Source organism: Hypanus sabinus, unplaced genomic scaffold (assembly GCF_030144855.1).
Source record: "Hypanus sabinus isolate sHypSab1 unplaced genomic scaffold, sHypSab1.hap1 scaffold_1364, whole genome shotgun sequence".
Lineage (NCBI taxonomy): Eukaryota > Metazoa > Chordata > Chondrichthyes > Myliobatiformes > Dasyatidae > Hypanus > Hypanus sabinus.
In genome coordinates, this window is record NW_026779435.1 from 46947 (window position 1) to 64067 (window position 17121).

The following is a 17121-nucleotide window of genomic DNA, read 5'->3' on the forward strand; positions in this document are numbered from 1 at the left end:
TGTATGGCAGGTCTACATTGTGCTTAACAAGGTGCCATGTAACTATCTGATATTAGCCAGGTGATAAGTTCAAAGAAACCTTGACTGAGTTTAGGTGATAAAAATGGTCTTAAAGTCCTGCAGGAGAAAATGTCGTGGTTCAGGACAAGATGTCATGATGTTATTTGTGACATTGCATTGTTCGAGATGTCAGTGATTCTATGTAGACTCAAAGCATATATTGCCAGAAGCGTCAATCCCAGATGATGTTAAACTGAAAAGAGAAGAATAGATGTTCCACACTGCGGTAACACTTGTCCATTACTCACCACAACACCACCAGTGGTAGGAGGACAAAGTCCATACACTCCATAGTTTTAGTCTGCTGTAAGTCATCCCCACAATTGTCAAGGTCATTCTGTCGAGAATGTAGCGGTGGGATTCAACCAAGCAAATCTGCCATTGCTGGCGCCATCCGCGGATTTGTCATACTTGCAAGACGTGCCCTCAGCTCCAATAATGATTGTTACAAAAGTAGGGCCTATGTATTGGGTACTTTATTAGTAATCAGCAAACATACAATCTCGAAGCGATGAAACTGCACTGTACCCAAGTGTAAGTTCAGTGTATCTGAGTGGATAATAACAACATATATTACATTCATCAGTCCCCAGCTGTGTACTACAGTGAACAAAGCACAAATATGTAACTGATTCCCTTTGCATTTACTACAACCCCAGTGATGCAACATTACCATAAAAAGTATCATAAATACACAATGCAGGATGCAATGCTGATAGAGAACAGATACATGGCTCCTACACTCAGGCTCAGCTCTGAAACAGGGTCTTCCATTTGAAATATTAACATGCTCACTGTCTTGTTGAATAATTCCATCATTTTGTTTCATTTATTTTGATGATTAATCCCAACTGGCAGTTTTGGACGTGTGACTTGTCAACATTGTGTTTAACAAGGTGTCATATAACTAACTATCTGATAATAGCCAGGTGATATGCTCAAAGAAATATTAATCAAGTTTTGGTGCTAATAATGGTCTTGAAATCCTGCAGAAAGAACGATAGTTGTTCAGGGCAAAATGTCACGATGCTATGTGTGACATTGCGTTGTTCAGGTTGTCAGTGTGTTATTCTTTCGATACAAATCATATATTGACATTGGTGTCAATGCCAGGTGATGTTAAAATGAAAGGAGACGGTGAGAATCAGGTGTGACTGAGAAATCTGTATAATCCAGTGACGAGAGGAATAGAAGCCTGATCGTCAGCAGAAATGATTCAGCCCACACTGCTGGAACACTTGTCCATTACTCACCACAGCGCCACCAGTGGTAGGAGGGCCAAGGCAATGGGTGCTGTCTGTTCAACCTGGCTTGCCATTCCGGAGACTCATCACTCCCGGTCCAGGACACAAGATTGGTTCCTAAAAGGGAATTGCCTGTAATATAGTGAGTAGATAACCCTGGAGAATCCTATCCCAATCTATGTTCCATGGAGAGATCGGAAATGGACATTGTGTGACTGTGGGTGGACGGGCACAGGTGGATCCGGCCATGTCAAGGTTTCAGTGGACAGACCCAAGATGTTTGGAATTCCTTGCCTCAGTTTAAAACCAAAACAGTGTTCTCTTTTAAACCCCAGTGATTGTTTGATCCTCCTGTTATTTTTTTTGTTACAGAGCAGCAAAAACTGATCACATCTGTCCTCAAAATGAGTCAAGGTTCGAGCAGTGGAGGAGCTCCAGTGACATCAACATCGGGAAAGGACACAGGTATTTTGGTGAATTATTTTAATTTATAAATTACTGATTCTGGGTTTAATTCAACGTCGGCAATTCACAAAATGTTTGTGAAAAACTGAGCAGAGAGATGAGAGAGAGTTAACATCTCTGGGGAAACGGTCACTTGTGGAAGGAAACAGTCACTTGTGTCTGCTCTTGCTCCTCTAACAGATTATGATGCACATTAAAGTAGCGAGATTCTACATAACACAAGATATTCTGCAGATGCTGATCAGTTTGAGCAACACACACAAAATATTGGCGGAACTCAGCAGGTCAGGCAGCAACCATGGAGAGGAATAGACATTTGACGTTTTGGATCAGGACCACAAGGAATAGAAAGTAGTGTGACAGTATCTGGAATTACAGTTCCTTCATTTCCAGTCCGATGAAGGGCCTTGGCCCGAAACGTTTATTGTTTATTCTCCTCCATAGATGCTGCCTGACCTGCTGAGCTCCCCAGCATTTTGTGAGTTATTCCAGAGATTGTCTGAGGAAGGGGTTGACCGGGCAGGTAGACAGTAACCCAGAGCAAAGCGGTGGTGATGGACAGTATCAGGAGAGTGATAGTGATGGGTTACTATATTCAACCAGGAATAAGCAGAGTCCTTTGAAAACAGAGAGTATATTAACAGAGACAAGAAAGAGCAGCCTTCAACAGATGGAACACCCCAGCCCGAGTCCGTTTCAGACCGGGATCTGACACCACACTGCGCCCCCTCCTGCCTGCTGTCACATGACACATCATTCCCAGCCCAGGACACAAGAATGGTTCCTTAAAGGGAATTGCGTGTAATATAGTGAGTAGATACCCTGGAGAATTCAGGCACAGTGTACAATCCATGGATAGTGTGGAAATGGACATTGTGTGACTGTGGGAGGACCAGGCAATGTCACGGCTTCAGTGGACAAGCCCAATATGTTTGGAAGTGTTTGCCTCCGTTTAAAAACAAAACGGTGTTCTCCTTAAACCCCAGTGAATGTTTGACCCTCGTTTTTGTTTGTTTCAGAACTGATCACACCTGTCCTCAAAATGGGTCAAGGTGCAAGCAGTGGAGGAGTTCCAGTGATGTCAACATCGGGAAATGATACAGGTATGCTGGCGAGTTATTTTAATTTATAAATACTCTGCTCATTCTGTGTCTGGGTTTAATTCAATATTGGCAATTCAGAAAACATTGGTGAAAACTGAACAGAGATGAGAAAGAGAGTCAACATCTCTGGGGAAAACACAGTCACACGTGGAAGGAGTACAGTTACCGTCTGCTCCTGCTCCTCTGACAGATTGTGATGCACATTCAAATAGCGAGTTACTCCAGAAGACAAGACATTCTGCAGATGCTGAAAGTTTTGGGCAACACAAAGACACACAAAAGATTTGCAGAACTCAGCAGGTCAGGCAGCATCCATGGACAGGAATAAAAATGTGACATTTTGGATCAGGACCACGAGGAATAGAAATTAGTGTGACAATATCTCAAATTTCTGTCCCCTAATTTCCAGTCCGATGAAGGTCCTTGGCCCGAAACGTTGATTGTTTTTTCTCCTCCATAGATGCTGCCTGAGCTGCAGAGTACCTCCAGCATTTTGTGAGATATTCCAGAGATTTGCTGAGGAAGGGATTGACCAGGCAGGCTGACAGTAACCCTGAGCAAGGTGGTGGTGATGGGCAGTACCAGGACAGTCATGGTGATGTGTTACTATATTCCCAGGGATAAGCAGAGACTTTTGCAAAGAGAGATATATTCAAGGGGACAAGAAAAATCAGCCCTCAACAGATGGAACACCCCAACCCAAGCCCGGCCCACACTGCTGTCACGTGTGCGTTCCCCACACCAGGATATGACATCACGTGTGCACTTCATTACATCAAACTGGCGCTGAGACTGTTGAGCTTTACCGCCAAAGGTAACAATTACCTGAACCACCCAACCCACCACACAGTCAACAGAGGAGTTACACTCTTCCCATTGGTGACATCATTTTCCCGCCAGTAGAGGTCATATGACAGTTTTTTTTTACAGGGTATAAAAGGAGGACCCCTCCCTGTGAGGAGGGGCAGTTCGTGGCTGGATTTGCCATTTTGACTCCATGCCACTGCGTGGTCCAATATTATGATGCAGTTTGGTTGAAAGGTGGGGTTTTATTTAAAGCCTAAAGTTTAAAAGTTCATTGCTGGCAGTTTCGTTACAATGCTGCCAGGTAAAAATTAGTGGAGAGTGAAGATCAGATTTCAGGAGTTAAAAGATCGAGGGAAGTCAGTTTCAATGGTGAAACAGGTTCGACCTTGTTTGATCCTCATTCGGAAGGAATCCATTGGCTGTGCCCGTGTTAACCCCTGCACATATTAGCAGAAAGGGTTGGGTACAGTTTTGTAAAGGAAAGGTCAGTGCCTCTAAGCCATTTCATTTTCACCTTCGTAAATTCTCCAGGAAAAATATAGTTCGACTGGAAACCTCAGCAACACGACGTGAAAGAGAATTTAAATTGTCTAAAACGTCTCTCCTTTAATGGACTGCAAGCACTTTGAACTTCTGCAGTACTACTTTGAAGAACTGTTTTTGCAACATTGCTTTAAGAACTGTTTTCGCTTTATTCCTTTAAGAACTGTTTAAACCGCAGCACAGCAGCTGATTTCCAGTTACGTTAGATGTTTGTTGCTTTTGGGGGTTTGTTTTTCAGTGTTTAATACATTTTTTATTTGTTATTTTTAAAAAAAACCCTGCCTCACATTATATCTATTGCTGCTGAATCCGTAACATATATATGGGGGTATATCCGGGATTAACCATTTTTGTGTTTACATGTTTGTTCTATTTTGAATCGGTGTTTTGGAAAAGGGGAATACTGGATTCTTTTGTCTGATTGGCTTGTGAGTGGAATTCGGCAGCAATGAATATTGTTGAGTTTCTGGCTTTGCCAGAGTTGTTAGCGAAGGTGAAAAAAACTGAGGTGTCTGAGATAGCTAGTAGATTGGAACTTAAAGGTATTTCAAGGTCTACATCAAAGGCTCTAATACAGAGAAAAATCACATCAGACTATGTGGATTCGGGTGATTTTGATGAACCCACTTTAGAGCTGTTTCCAATAAGTAATCTAGAGATGCAGTTGCAACTCGAACAAATGAAGTTGGAACAAAGTAAAGCAGAATTGGAGCGTTATAGGTCAAAAGCTGAAAATAAAAAGAGGGAATTTGAATATGCGATGGCGGAATTAAGGTCTGAGAATCAGTCTTCTGGTTCTAGAAAACCGTTTGTTGTTAGTCAAGAAATTAAATTGGTCCCTCCACTTAGTGAAACAGAAATAGAAAACAGATTTCAGAGTAGCCGAAAGATAAATGGTCAGTGTTGTTGCAGAGTGTACTTAAAGGCAAAGCACAACAAGTTTATATAGCTTTAACTGCTGCGCAAGCACTTGATTATGATATTGTGAAACAGCAGATTTTGAAAGCATACAAATTGGTCCCAGAAGCATATAGAGAAAGATTCAGAAGTTTGAAGAAGTCTGTGGAAAAAACTTGTGGAATTTGCCTATGATAAAGCTGTGCGTTTTGAGAGATGGCTTTCCTCTTTGTAAATGGGGACTGTAATAAATTGAAAGAACTGATTTTAATGGAGGAAGTTAAACAAAGCATCCCTGTTGAAGTAAATACCTACTTAAATGAGAGGGATATTGATACATTGCAGGACTCTGGTAGATTAGCTGATGAGTATGTTTTAATCCATAAGAATAAATTTCCTTGGGGCAGAATTTATAAGAGGAAAAATAACACGGAGATTCAAGGTAAACCAGAAATTAAATTACTAGGTAATGAGAAAGGTAAAGAGGAAGGAAATCCTGTGAAGGAAAGACAGTTTGGTCCTATTTGTAACTATTGTAAGAAACCTGGCCATGTAATAGCAAACTGTTTCCGATTGAAAAAGAAAGAGAAAGAAGCAGTCCAAGATGCTTGCATGCAACATACTGAAACACCTGTAAATTACAGGTTTTGACAAACACAAATGAAGTTTTGTTAGTCTGACCAAATTAAAGGTGGATATGATCATTTTATAACTGAAGGGTTTGTATCCTTGAAAGAAGGGTCTACTCCAGTGCCAATAAAAGTCTCAATCACTGATGTTAGACAGTGTATTGAAGTTTAATGATGAGGTAAATTATATATGAGGTGTTGGGAGTGCCTTTATGCCTGTACATTTGCATAAAGTAAGGGTTAGTTACAGGACTTGTTAAAGTAGGATTACAGCCTAGCTTACCTGTGAAGGATATTTCTTTATTGTTAGGTAATGACTTGGCAGTTGGACAATTTTTTCCTGAAGTGCATTTGACAATGGAGTCAGAGGAACCAGAGATGAATTCTAACACAGATTCTTCCTGTGTTGTGACTAGAGCTGTGGCTAAAAAGATTGATGTGCAGAATGAGGTTGTTACTCATGACTGTTCATCTCAGGATTCGAGTTTTGAGGATGTGTCAGAGACTTCCTTACCTTCATTGTTTGAACAAGATTCTTGCAGTAAGTCTGACTATGAAGATTTATCTCTGTCTCGCAAGGGGATGATAGCAGAGCAGAGTAGAGACCCTGAGATTATAAGATTAAGAGAACAAGCTCTACCAGATGTTGAAATTGAGAAGGTGCCAGTAGGATATTGCTTTGAAAAAGGAGTGTTGATGAGGAAGTGGAGACCACCTACAGTTCCTGCAAGTGATGAATGGAATATTGTTTACCAGGTAGTTGTCCTGAAGGTTTATCGAAATGAGATATTTACTTTAGCTCATAGTGTGCCCTTAGGTGGACATCAAGGGGTAAGGAAAACTGTGGACAAGATTTTAAAACATTTTTACTGGCCTGGTCTAAGAAAAGATTAGGCGATGTTTTGTAAAACATGCAATACTTGTCAGATTGTGGGTAAACCAAATCTAGTTACACCAGTGGCTCCATTACAACCTATTCCAACATTTGGTGAACCGTTTTTTAACGTTATTATAGATTGTGTCGGTCCATTACCAAAAACAAAAACTGGTTATCAGTATTTGTTGACTATCATGTGTACTTCGTCTAGGTTTCCAGAGGCAGTACCACTTAGGAATATAGCAGCTAAAACTGTGATAAAGGCGCTTATAAAATTCTTTACTTATTTTGGATTACCTAAGGAAATACAATCTGATGAAGGCAGTAATTTTATGTCCGGATTGTTTCAACAGATAGTTTATAAATTGGGAGCTAAGCAAATTACTTCATCTGCATACCATCCAGAGTGGCAAGGTGCCTTGGAGAGGTTTCATTCTACCCTCAAGAATATGATTAGGACATTTTGTGTGGAAAATGAAAGTGACTGGGATGAGGGTATAAACTTACTTTTATTTGCAGTAAGGGAATCGGTACAGGAATCATTAGGTTTCAGTCCATTTGAACTTGTACTTGGGCATAGAGTTAGAGGACCTTTAGCTTTATTAAAAGAACAGTGGATTAGTAAGGAAGTACACACTAATTTGTTGGACTATGTTTTGAAATTTAAGGACAGGTTACATAAAGCTTGTAGCTTAGCCAAGGAAAATTTAAAATTGGCAAGGAGAAAATGAAAACTTGTTATGATAAAGAAGCTAAGATGCGGATATTTAAACCTGCAAATAAGGTGCTGGTTCTTTTCCCAGTGCAAACAAATCCTTTACCAGCTTGATTTCATGGTCTTTATGAAATTGTGTCTAAAATCAATGATGTGGATTACGTGATTAAAAACTCCAGATCGTAGAAGCCCAACACAACTGTGCCATATAAATATGATAAAACCATATTATGAGAAACATTCTGCTACTGTGACTGTTGTGGTTAATGATAATGAGTCTGATCTAACTAGGAACATGATAGATGATTCATCTGAATTTCATTCTAAATCCAACATTGTTTCTGTCAGGTTACCAAGCTCAACCATTCTGGAAAATATTGATGATAAATTAGCACATTTACAGCCAGAGCAGAAACAGCAGATGAAGAAATTAATTTTTAAATATAAGGATTTGTTTCCAGACGTTCCGAGAAGGACTACTATAGCTTCACATTATGTAGATGTTGGAGATACCAAACCCATTAAACAACACCATTATAGGATGAACATAGAAAAATGTGAACTTGCTGAGAAAGAAATTAAATATATGTTGGGGAATAATATTATTAGGCCTTCTAACTCGAATTGGAGTTCACCCTGTGTTGTGGTGTCAAAACCAGACGATAGTATTAGGTTTTGTACGGACTATAGGAAGGTGAATGCGGTAATGAAAACAGATGCATATCCAATTCCTAGAGTAGATGATTGTGTAGATAAAGTTGGAAATGCAAAGTTCCTTACAAAGATTGATTTATTGAAAGGGTATTGGTGTGTACAACTAACGGACAGAGGTAGAGAGATTTCTGCATTTGTAACTCCACCTGGGCTATATGAATATAATATACTTCCATTTGGGATGAAGAATGCCCCAGGTACTTTCCAGAGGATGATTAACTCTGTGATTCAGTGATTGAAAGATACAGATGCTTATATTGATGATTTAGTGACAGGAAATGATACTTGGGAAACACACATTACTGCGGTGGAGAAATTGTTTGAAAGGCTTTCAAAAGCTAACTTAACTATTAATTTAGCTAAGGGTGAATTTGGACATGCCACTGTGACTTACCTTGGTTATGTTGTGGGTCATGGTAAGGTAGCTTCTGTTCAGGCAAAAGTTCAGGCAATTTCAGAGATTCCCACTCCAACGGGAAAAAAAAACTCTCAGGAGATTCTTGGGAATGGTAGGATATTATCGAAATTGTTTAAAGAATTTTGCAAATGTTGCCCTTCCATTAACTAACCTTTTGAAGAAGATTGAGAAGTTTGTGTGGACAGTGCCTTTTCAAGAAGCATTTGAGAAATTGAAAACTATGACATGTCAACAACCTGTGCTCAAGGCACCTGACTTTGAAAAACCTTTTTCATTAACTGTAGATGCTAGTGATGAGGCTGCAGAAGCAGTTTTAATGGAAAGGAATGAGGGTGATGAGGTTGATCATCCAGTAGCTTACTTTTCTAAGAAGTTTAATAAGCATCAAAGAAACTATTCGACAATAGAGAAGGAATTGTTATCTCTTGTTTTAGCTTTAGAACATTTTGATGTATATGTTAGTACAACTCAAAAAACACTTATTGTTTACACTGATCATAATCCGTTAGTGTTTCTGTGTAAGATGAAAAACAAAAACAGAAGGTTATTAAATTGGAATTTGATGTTACAAGAGTACAATATTGTGATAACTCATATTAAAGGTAAGGATAAAGTGGTTGCTGATTGTCTATCTAGATGTTGATTGTACAATGTAATTTTTTTATGGAGTGATTTTTTTAAACAATTGTAACACCTACTGTATTGGAAGTTGTAAGATGCTATATCATAATACTCTGTGTACTGTGTATATTATAAAATTTATATATATTTTTGTAAATAATTGTTAAAATTTTGTTCTTATCAGAATAATATTTTTTTTGGAGGGAGGTGTACAAGATACGTGGCTATCTTGTACTTGTCACGTGACAGTGGTGTTGAAGATATGCTGGACTTAAGATAATGGTCTTGTGATGGTGGAGTGACATCACTTTCCTGACAGTAGAGGTCATGTGACAGGTGTTTTTTTTACATGGTATAAAAGGAGGACCCCTCCCTGTGAGGAGGGGCAGTTCGTGGTTGGATTTGCAATTTTGACTCCATGCGTAGTCCAATAGTATGATGCAGTTTGGTTGAAAGGTGGAGTTTTATTTAATGCCTAAAGTTTAAAATGTCATTGCCGGCAGTTTCATTACAATTCCGCCAGTTAAAAATCAGTGGAGAGTGAAGATCGGAGTTTGGGAGTTAAAAGATCGAGGGAAGTCGATTTCGACGGTGAAACAGTTTCGAGCTGGTTTGATCCTCATTCAGCAGGAATCCGTTGGCTGTCCCCGTGTTAACCCCTGCACATATTAGCAGAAAGGGTTGGGTACAGTTTTGTAAAGGAAAGGTCAGTGCCTTTAAGCCGTTTCATTTTCATCTTCATAAATTCTCCGGGAAAAGTATAGTTCGACTGGGAACTGCAGCAACACGACGTGAAACAGAATTTAAATCATCTAAAAAGTCTCTCCTTTAATGGACTGTAAGCATTTTGAACTTTTGCAGTACTGCTTTGAAGAACTGTTTTTGCAACATCGCTTTAGGAACTGTTTTCGCTTTATTCCTTTCAGAACTGTTCAAGCTGCCGCATAGCAGCTGATTTCCGGTTACGTTAGTTGTTTGTTTACTTTTGGCAGTTTGTTTTTCAGTGTTTAATAATGTTTTATTTGTTATAAAAAAAAAACCCTGCCTCACTTATATTTATTGTTGATGAATCCGTAACACCATCTAAGTCCTTAAAATACCGCATTGGATTCACCTCTACAACCATCACTGCCAATGCATTCCATGCACCCACCCCTCTCTGTGTGAAAACGTACCCCTGACATCCACCTTGTACCTACTTCCAAGCACCTTAATGCTCCCTATTGTGAGGCAAAAGCCTCTGGCTATCGGCATAAGCAAAGCATCTCATCTCATCCACCTCTGTCAGGTCACCCTCTCATCCTGCATTGCTTCAAGGAGAAAATCCCAAGTTCACTCAACCTATTCTCATCAGGCATGTTCTCCAATCCAGGCAACATCCCAGTAAATCTCCTCTGCGCTCTCTCTATAGCATCCTTATCGTTTCCTATAGTGAGGTGAGCAGAAGTGAACACAGTAATCCCAAGTAGAGTCCAATCAAGGTCTTAGAACAGATCCCAACGGAACAGTCATCCATGCAGAATATGAACCATCAACAACCGAACTATGCATTCTGTGGGCATTCCAATTCTGGATCCACAAAGCAAGGTCTCCTTGGATCCCATCCCTCATTATTTTCTGAATGAGCTCTCCATGGGGAACCTTAGCTAACCTCTTACTGATATCCATATACAGTACTTCCACTGCTCTACTTTCATCAATGTGCTTTGCTACATCCTCAAAGAATTCAGTCAGGTTCCAAGGCATGACCTGCCCTTGGCAAAGCCGTGCTGACTATCCTGAAGCAGATTATGTCCCTCCAAGTGCTCATAAAACTTGCGTCTCCGGATCTTCTCCAAAGCTTGCCCACCACTGAAGTAAGAATAACTGGACTGTCTCGACTCCCTTTCTTGAACAAGAGAGCAACCTTTACAACCTTCTCCCCACATAATTGATGATGCAAAGATCATCTTCAGAGGCTTAGTAATCTCCTCACTTGATTTATACAGTAGCATGGAGTATATCTCGTTCAGTCCTGGTGACTTATCGAACTTAATACCTCTCAAAAGATCCAGCACATCCTCTTTCTTAAATTCTGTGCACTCAAGTGTTTCAGTCCGCTGTAAGTCATCCCCACAACTTCCAAGGTCTCTTTCACTTGTGAATAATGAAGCAAAGTATTCATTATGTACATCAGAATGTTTTAAATGATCGGCTGATTGAGAAACATCTGTTGAAAATGTAGCGGTGAACTCTAACCAAACCAAGTTGCCGTTATTAGCGACCCCACGGATTTGTTATCTTTGCATGGTGTCCCCTCAGCTCCCGTGATGATTGTTACAAATGTCGGTGATATGTATTCGATCCGTTATTAGCAATCAGCAAATGTACAATCTTGAAGCGATGAATCTGAAGTGTAGCCAAGTGTAGGTTCAGCATATTTGAGAGGATAATAACAAAATATATGATATCCATCAGTCCCCAGCTGCGTACTGCATGGAACAAAGCACAAACATGTAACTGATTCCCTTCGCATTTACCACACCCCGAATGATGCGAACAGTTACCATAAAAAAAATCATAAATACACAATACAGATAGGGAACAGATGCACAGGCTCAGCACTGATACCAGGTCTTCCACCTGAAATATTCACATACTGTCTGTCTTGTTGAATAATTCCAGCATTTTGTTTTATTTATCTCAAAAGCTTCTTTTCCCAGCTTGCTGTTTTCGATGTATGGCAGGTCTACATTGTGCTTAACAAGGTGCCATGTAACTATCTGATATTAGCCAGGTGATAAGTTCAAAGAAACCTTGACTGAGTTTAGGTGATAAAAATGGTCTTAAAGTCCTGCAGGAGAAAATGTCGTGGTTCAGGACAAGATGTCATGATGTTATTTGTGACATTGCATTGTTCGAGATGTCAGTGATTCTATGTAGACTCAAAGCATATATTGCCAGAAGCGTCAATCCCAGATGATGTTAAACTGAAAAGAGAAGAATAGATGTTCCACACTGCGGTAACACTTGTCCATTACTCACCACAACACCACCAGTGGTAGGAGGACAAAGTCCATACACTCCATAGTTTTAGTCTGCTGTAAGTCATCCCCACAATTGTCAAGGTCATTCTGTCGAGAATGTAGCGGTGGGATTCAACCAAGCAAATCTGCCATTGCTGGCGCCATCCGCGGATTTGTCATACTTGCAAGACGTGCCCTCAGCTCCAATAATGATTGTTACAAAAGTAGGGCCTATGTATTGGGTACTTTATTAGTAATCAGCAAACATACAATCTCGAAGCGATGAAACTGCACTGTACCCAAGTGTAAGTTCAGTGTATCTGAGTGGATAATAACAACATATATTACATTCATCAGTCCCCAGCTGTGTACTACAGTGAACAAAGCACAAATATGTAACTGATTCCCTTTGCATTTACTACAACCCCAGTGATGCAACATTACCATAAAAAGTATCATAAATACACAATGCAGGATGCAATGCTGATAGAGAACAGATACATGGCTCCTACACTCAGGCTCAGCTCTGAAACAGGGTCTTCCATTTGAAATATTAACATGCTCACTGTCTTGTTGAATAATTCCATCATTTTGTTTCATTTATTTTGATGATTAATCCCAACTGGCAGTTTTGGACGTGTGACTTGTCAACATTGTGTTTAACAAGGTGTCATATAACTAACTATCTGATAATAGCCAGGTGATATGCTCAAAGAAATATTAATCAAGTTTTGGTGCTAATAATGGTCTTGAAATCCTGCAGAAAGAACGATAGTTGTTCAGGGCAAAATGTCACGATGCTATGTGTGACATTGCGTTGTTCAGGTTGTCAGTGTGTTATTCTTTCGATACAAATCATATATTGACATTGGTGTCAATGCCAGGTGATGTTAAAATGAAAGGAGACGGTGAGAATCAGGTGTGACTGAGAAATCTGTATAATCCAGTGACGAGAGGAATAGAAGCCTGATCGTCAGCAGAAATGATTCAGCCCACACTGCTGGAACACTTGTCCATTACTCACCACAGCGCCACCAGTGGTAGGAGGGCCAAGGCAATGGGTGCTGTCTGTTCAACCTGGCTTGCCATTCCGGAGACTCATCACTCCCGGTCCAGGACACAAGATTGGTTCCTAAAAGGGAATTGCCTGTAATATAGTGAGTAGATAACCCTGGAGAATCCTATCCCAATCTATGTTCCATGGAGAGATCGGAAATGGACATTGTGTGACTGTGGGTGGACGGGCACAGGTGGATCCGGCCATGTCAAGGTTTCAGTGGACAGACCCAAGATGTTTGGAATTCCTTGCCTCAGTTTAAAACCAAAACAGTGTTCTCTTTTAAACCCCAGTGATTGTTTGATCCTCCTGTTATTTTTTTTGTTACAGAGCAGCAAAAACTGATCACATCTGTCCTCAAAATGAGTCAAGGTTCGAGCAGTGGAGGAGCTCCAGTGACATCAACATCGGGAAAGGACACAGGTATTTTGGTGAATTATTTTAATTTATAAATTACTGATTCTGGGTTTAATTCAACGTCGGCAATTCACAAAATGTTTGTGAAAAACTGAGCAGAGAGATGAGAGAGAGTTAACATCTCTGGGGAAACGGTCACTTGTGGAAGGAAACAGTCACTTGTGTCTGCTCTTGCTCCTCTAACAGATTATGATGCACATTAAAGTAGCGAGATTCTACATAACACAAGATATTCTGCAGATGCTGATCAGTTTGAGCAACACACACAAAATATTGGCGGAACTCAGCAGGTCAGGCAGCAACCATGGAGAGGAATAGACATTTGACGTTTTGGATCAGGACCACAAGGAATAGAAAGTAGTGTGACAGTATCTGGAATTACAGTTCCTTCATTTCCAGTCCGATGAAGGGCCTTGGCCCGAAACGTTTATTGTTTATTCTCCTCCATAGATGCTGCCTGACCTGCTGAGCTCCCCAGCATTTTGTGAGTTATTCCAGAGATTGTCTGAGGAAGGGGTTGACCGGGCAGGCAGACAGTAACCCAGAGCAAAGCGGTGGTGATGGACAGTATCAGGAGAGTGATAGTGATGGGTTACTATATTCACCCAGGAATAAGCAGAGTCCTTTGAAAACAGAGAGTATATTAACAGAGACAAGAAAGAGCAGCCTTCAACAGATGGAACACCCCAGCCCGAGTCCGTTTCAGACCGGGATCTGACACCACACTGCGCCCCCTCCTGCCTGCTGTCACATGACACATCATTCCCAGCCCAGGACACAAGAATGGTTCCTTAAAGGGAATTGCGTGTAATATAGTGAGTAGATACCCTGGAGAATTCAGGCACAGTGTACAATCCATGGATAGTGTGGAAATGGACATTGTGTGACTGTGGGAGGACCAGGCAATGTCACGGCTTCAGTGGACAAGCCCAATATGTTTGGAAGTGTTTGCCTCCGTTTAAAAACAAAACGGTGTTCTCCTTAAACCCCAGTGAATGTTTGACCCTCGTTTTTGTTTGTTTCAGAACTGATCACACCTGTCCTCAAAATGGGTCAAGGTGCAAGCAGTGGAGGAGTTCCAGTGATGTCAACATCGGGAAATGATACAGGTATGCTGGCGAGTTATTTTAATTTATAAATACTCTGCTCATTCTGTGTCTGGGTTTAATTCAATATTGGCAATTCAGAAAACATTGGTGAAAACTGAACAGAGATGAGAAAGAGAGTCAACATCTCTGGGGAAAACACAGTCACACGTGGAAGGAGTACAGTTACCGTCTGCTCCTGCTCCTCTGACAGATTGTGATGCACATTCAAATAGCGAGTTACTCCAGAAGACAAGACATTCTGCAGATGCTGAAAGTTTTGGGCAACACAAAGACACACAAAAGATTTGCAGAACTCAGCAGGTCAGGCAGCATCCATGGACAGGAATAAAAATGTGACATTTTGGATCAGGACCACGAGGAATAGAAATTAGTGTGACAATATCTCAAATTTCTGTCCCCTAATTTCCAGTCCGATGAAGGTCCTTGGCCCGAAACGTTGATTGTTTTTTCTCCTCCATAGATGCTGCCTGAGCTGCAGAGTACCTCCAGCATTTTGTGAGATATTCCAGAGATTTGCTGAGGAAGGGATTGACCAGGCAGGCTGACAGTAACCCTGAGCAAGGTGGTGGTGATGGGCAGTACCAGGACAGTCATGGTGATGTGTTACTATATTCCCAGGGATAAGCAGAGACTTTTGCAAAGAGAGATATATTCAAGGGGACAAGAAAAATCAGCCCTCAACAGATGGAACACCCCAACCCAAGCCCGGCCCACACTGCTGTCACGTGTGCGTTCCCCACACCAGGATATGACATCACGTGTGCACTTCATTACATCAAACTGGCGCTGAGACTGTTGAGCTTTACCGCCAAAGGTAACAATTACCTGAACCACCCAACCCACCACACAGTCAACAGAGGAGTTACACTCTTCCCATTGGTGACATCATTTTCCCGCCAGTAGAGGTCATATGACAGTTTTTTTTTACAGGGTATAAAAGGAGGACCCCTCCCTGTGAGGAGGGGCAGTTCGTGGCTGGATTTGCCATTTTGACTCCATGCCACTGCGTGGTCCAATATTATGATGCAGTTTGGTTGAAAGGTGGGGTTTTATTTAAAGCCTAAAGTTTAAAAGTTCATTGCTGGCAGTTTCGTTACAATGCTGCCAGGTAAAAATTAGTGGAGAGTGAAGATCAGATTTCAGGAGTTAAAAGATCGAGGGAAGTCAGTTTCAATGGTGAAACAGGTTCGACCTTGTTTGATCCTCATTCGGAAGGAATCCATTGGCTGTGCCCGTGTTAACCCCTGCACATATTAGCAGAAAGGGTTGGGTACAGTTTTGTAAAGGAAAGGTCAGTGCCTCTAAGCCATTTCATTTTCACCTTCGTAAATTCTCCAGGAAAAATATAGTTCGACTGGAAACCTCAGCAACACGACGTGAAAGAGAATTTAAATTGTCTAAAACGTCTCTCCTTTAATGGACTGCAAGCACTTTGAACTTCTGCAGTACTACTTTGAAGAACTGTTTTTGCAACATTGCTTTAAGAACTGTTTTCGCTTTATTCCTTTAAGAACTGTTTAAACCGCAGCACAGCAGCTGATTTCCAGTTACGTTAGATGTTTGTTGCTTTTGGGGGTTTGTTTTTCAGTGTTTAATACATTTTTTATTTGTTATTTTTAAAAAAAACCCTGCCTCACATTATATCTATTGCTGCTGAATCCGTAACATATATATGGGGGTATATCCGGGATTAACCATTTTTGTGTTTACATGTTTGTTCTATTTTGAATCGGTGTTTTGGAAAAGGGGAATACTGGATTCTTTTGTCTGATTGGCTTGTGAGTGGAATTCGGCAGCAATGAATATTGTTGAGTTTCTGGCTTTGCCAGAGTTGTTAGCGAAGGTGAAAAAAACTGAGGTGTCTGAGATAGCTAGTAGATTGGAACTTAAAGGTATTTCAAGGTCTACATCAAAGGCTCTAATACAGAGAAAAATCACATCAGACTATGTGGATTCGGGTGATTTTGATGAACCCACTTTAGAGCTGTTTCCAATAAGTAATCTAGAGATGCAGTTGCAACTCGAACAAATGAAGTTGGAACAAAGTAAAGCAGAATTGGAGCGTTATAGGTCAAAAGCTGAAAATAAAAAGAGGGAATTTGAATATGCGATGGCGGAATTAAGGTCTGAGAATCAGTCTTCTGGTTCTAGAAAACCGTTTGTTGTTAGTCAAGAAATTAAATTGGTCCCTCCACTTAGTGAAACAGAAATAGAAAACAGATTTCAGAGTAGCCGAAAGATAAATGGTCAGTGTTGTTGCAGAGTGTACTTAAAGGCAAAGCACAACAAGTTTATATAGCTTTAACTGCTGCGCAAGCACTTGATTATGATATTGTGAAACAGCAGATTTTGAAAGCATACAAATTGGTCCCAGAAGCATATAGAGAAAGATTCAGAAGTTTGAAGAAGTCTGTGGAAAAAACTTGTGGAATTTGCCTAT

At 40.6% G+C, this 17121-nt stretch overlaps 1 protein-coding gene across 3 annotated transcripts in view; it reads left to right on the plus strand.

Moving 5' to 3' along the window:
- LOC132386889 (NACHT, LRR and PYD domains-containing protein 3-like) overlaps nt 1-17121 on the plus strand; it is a 67943-nt gene that overhangs the window by 11807 nt on the left and 39015 nt on the right. For all 3 annotated transcript variants that reach the window (XM_059959242.1, XM_059959241.1, XM_059959240.1), the window contains 4 exons: nt 1677-1769; nt 2789-2872; nt 13486-13578; nt 14598-14681. In XM_059959242.1, coding sequence (XP_059815225.1) covers nt 1709-1769; nt 2789-2872; nt 13486-13578; nt 14598-14681 — 322 coding nt within the window. In that variant the 5' untranslated portion in view covers nt 1677-1708. The remainder of the gene's footprint in view (nt 1-1676; nt 1770-2788; nt 2873-13485; nt 13579-14597; nt 14682-17121) is intronic.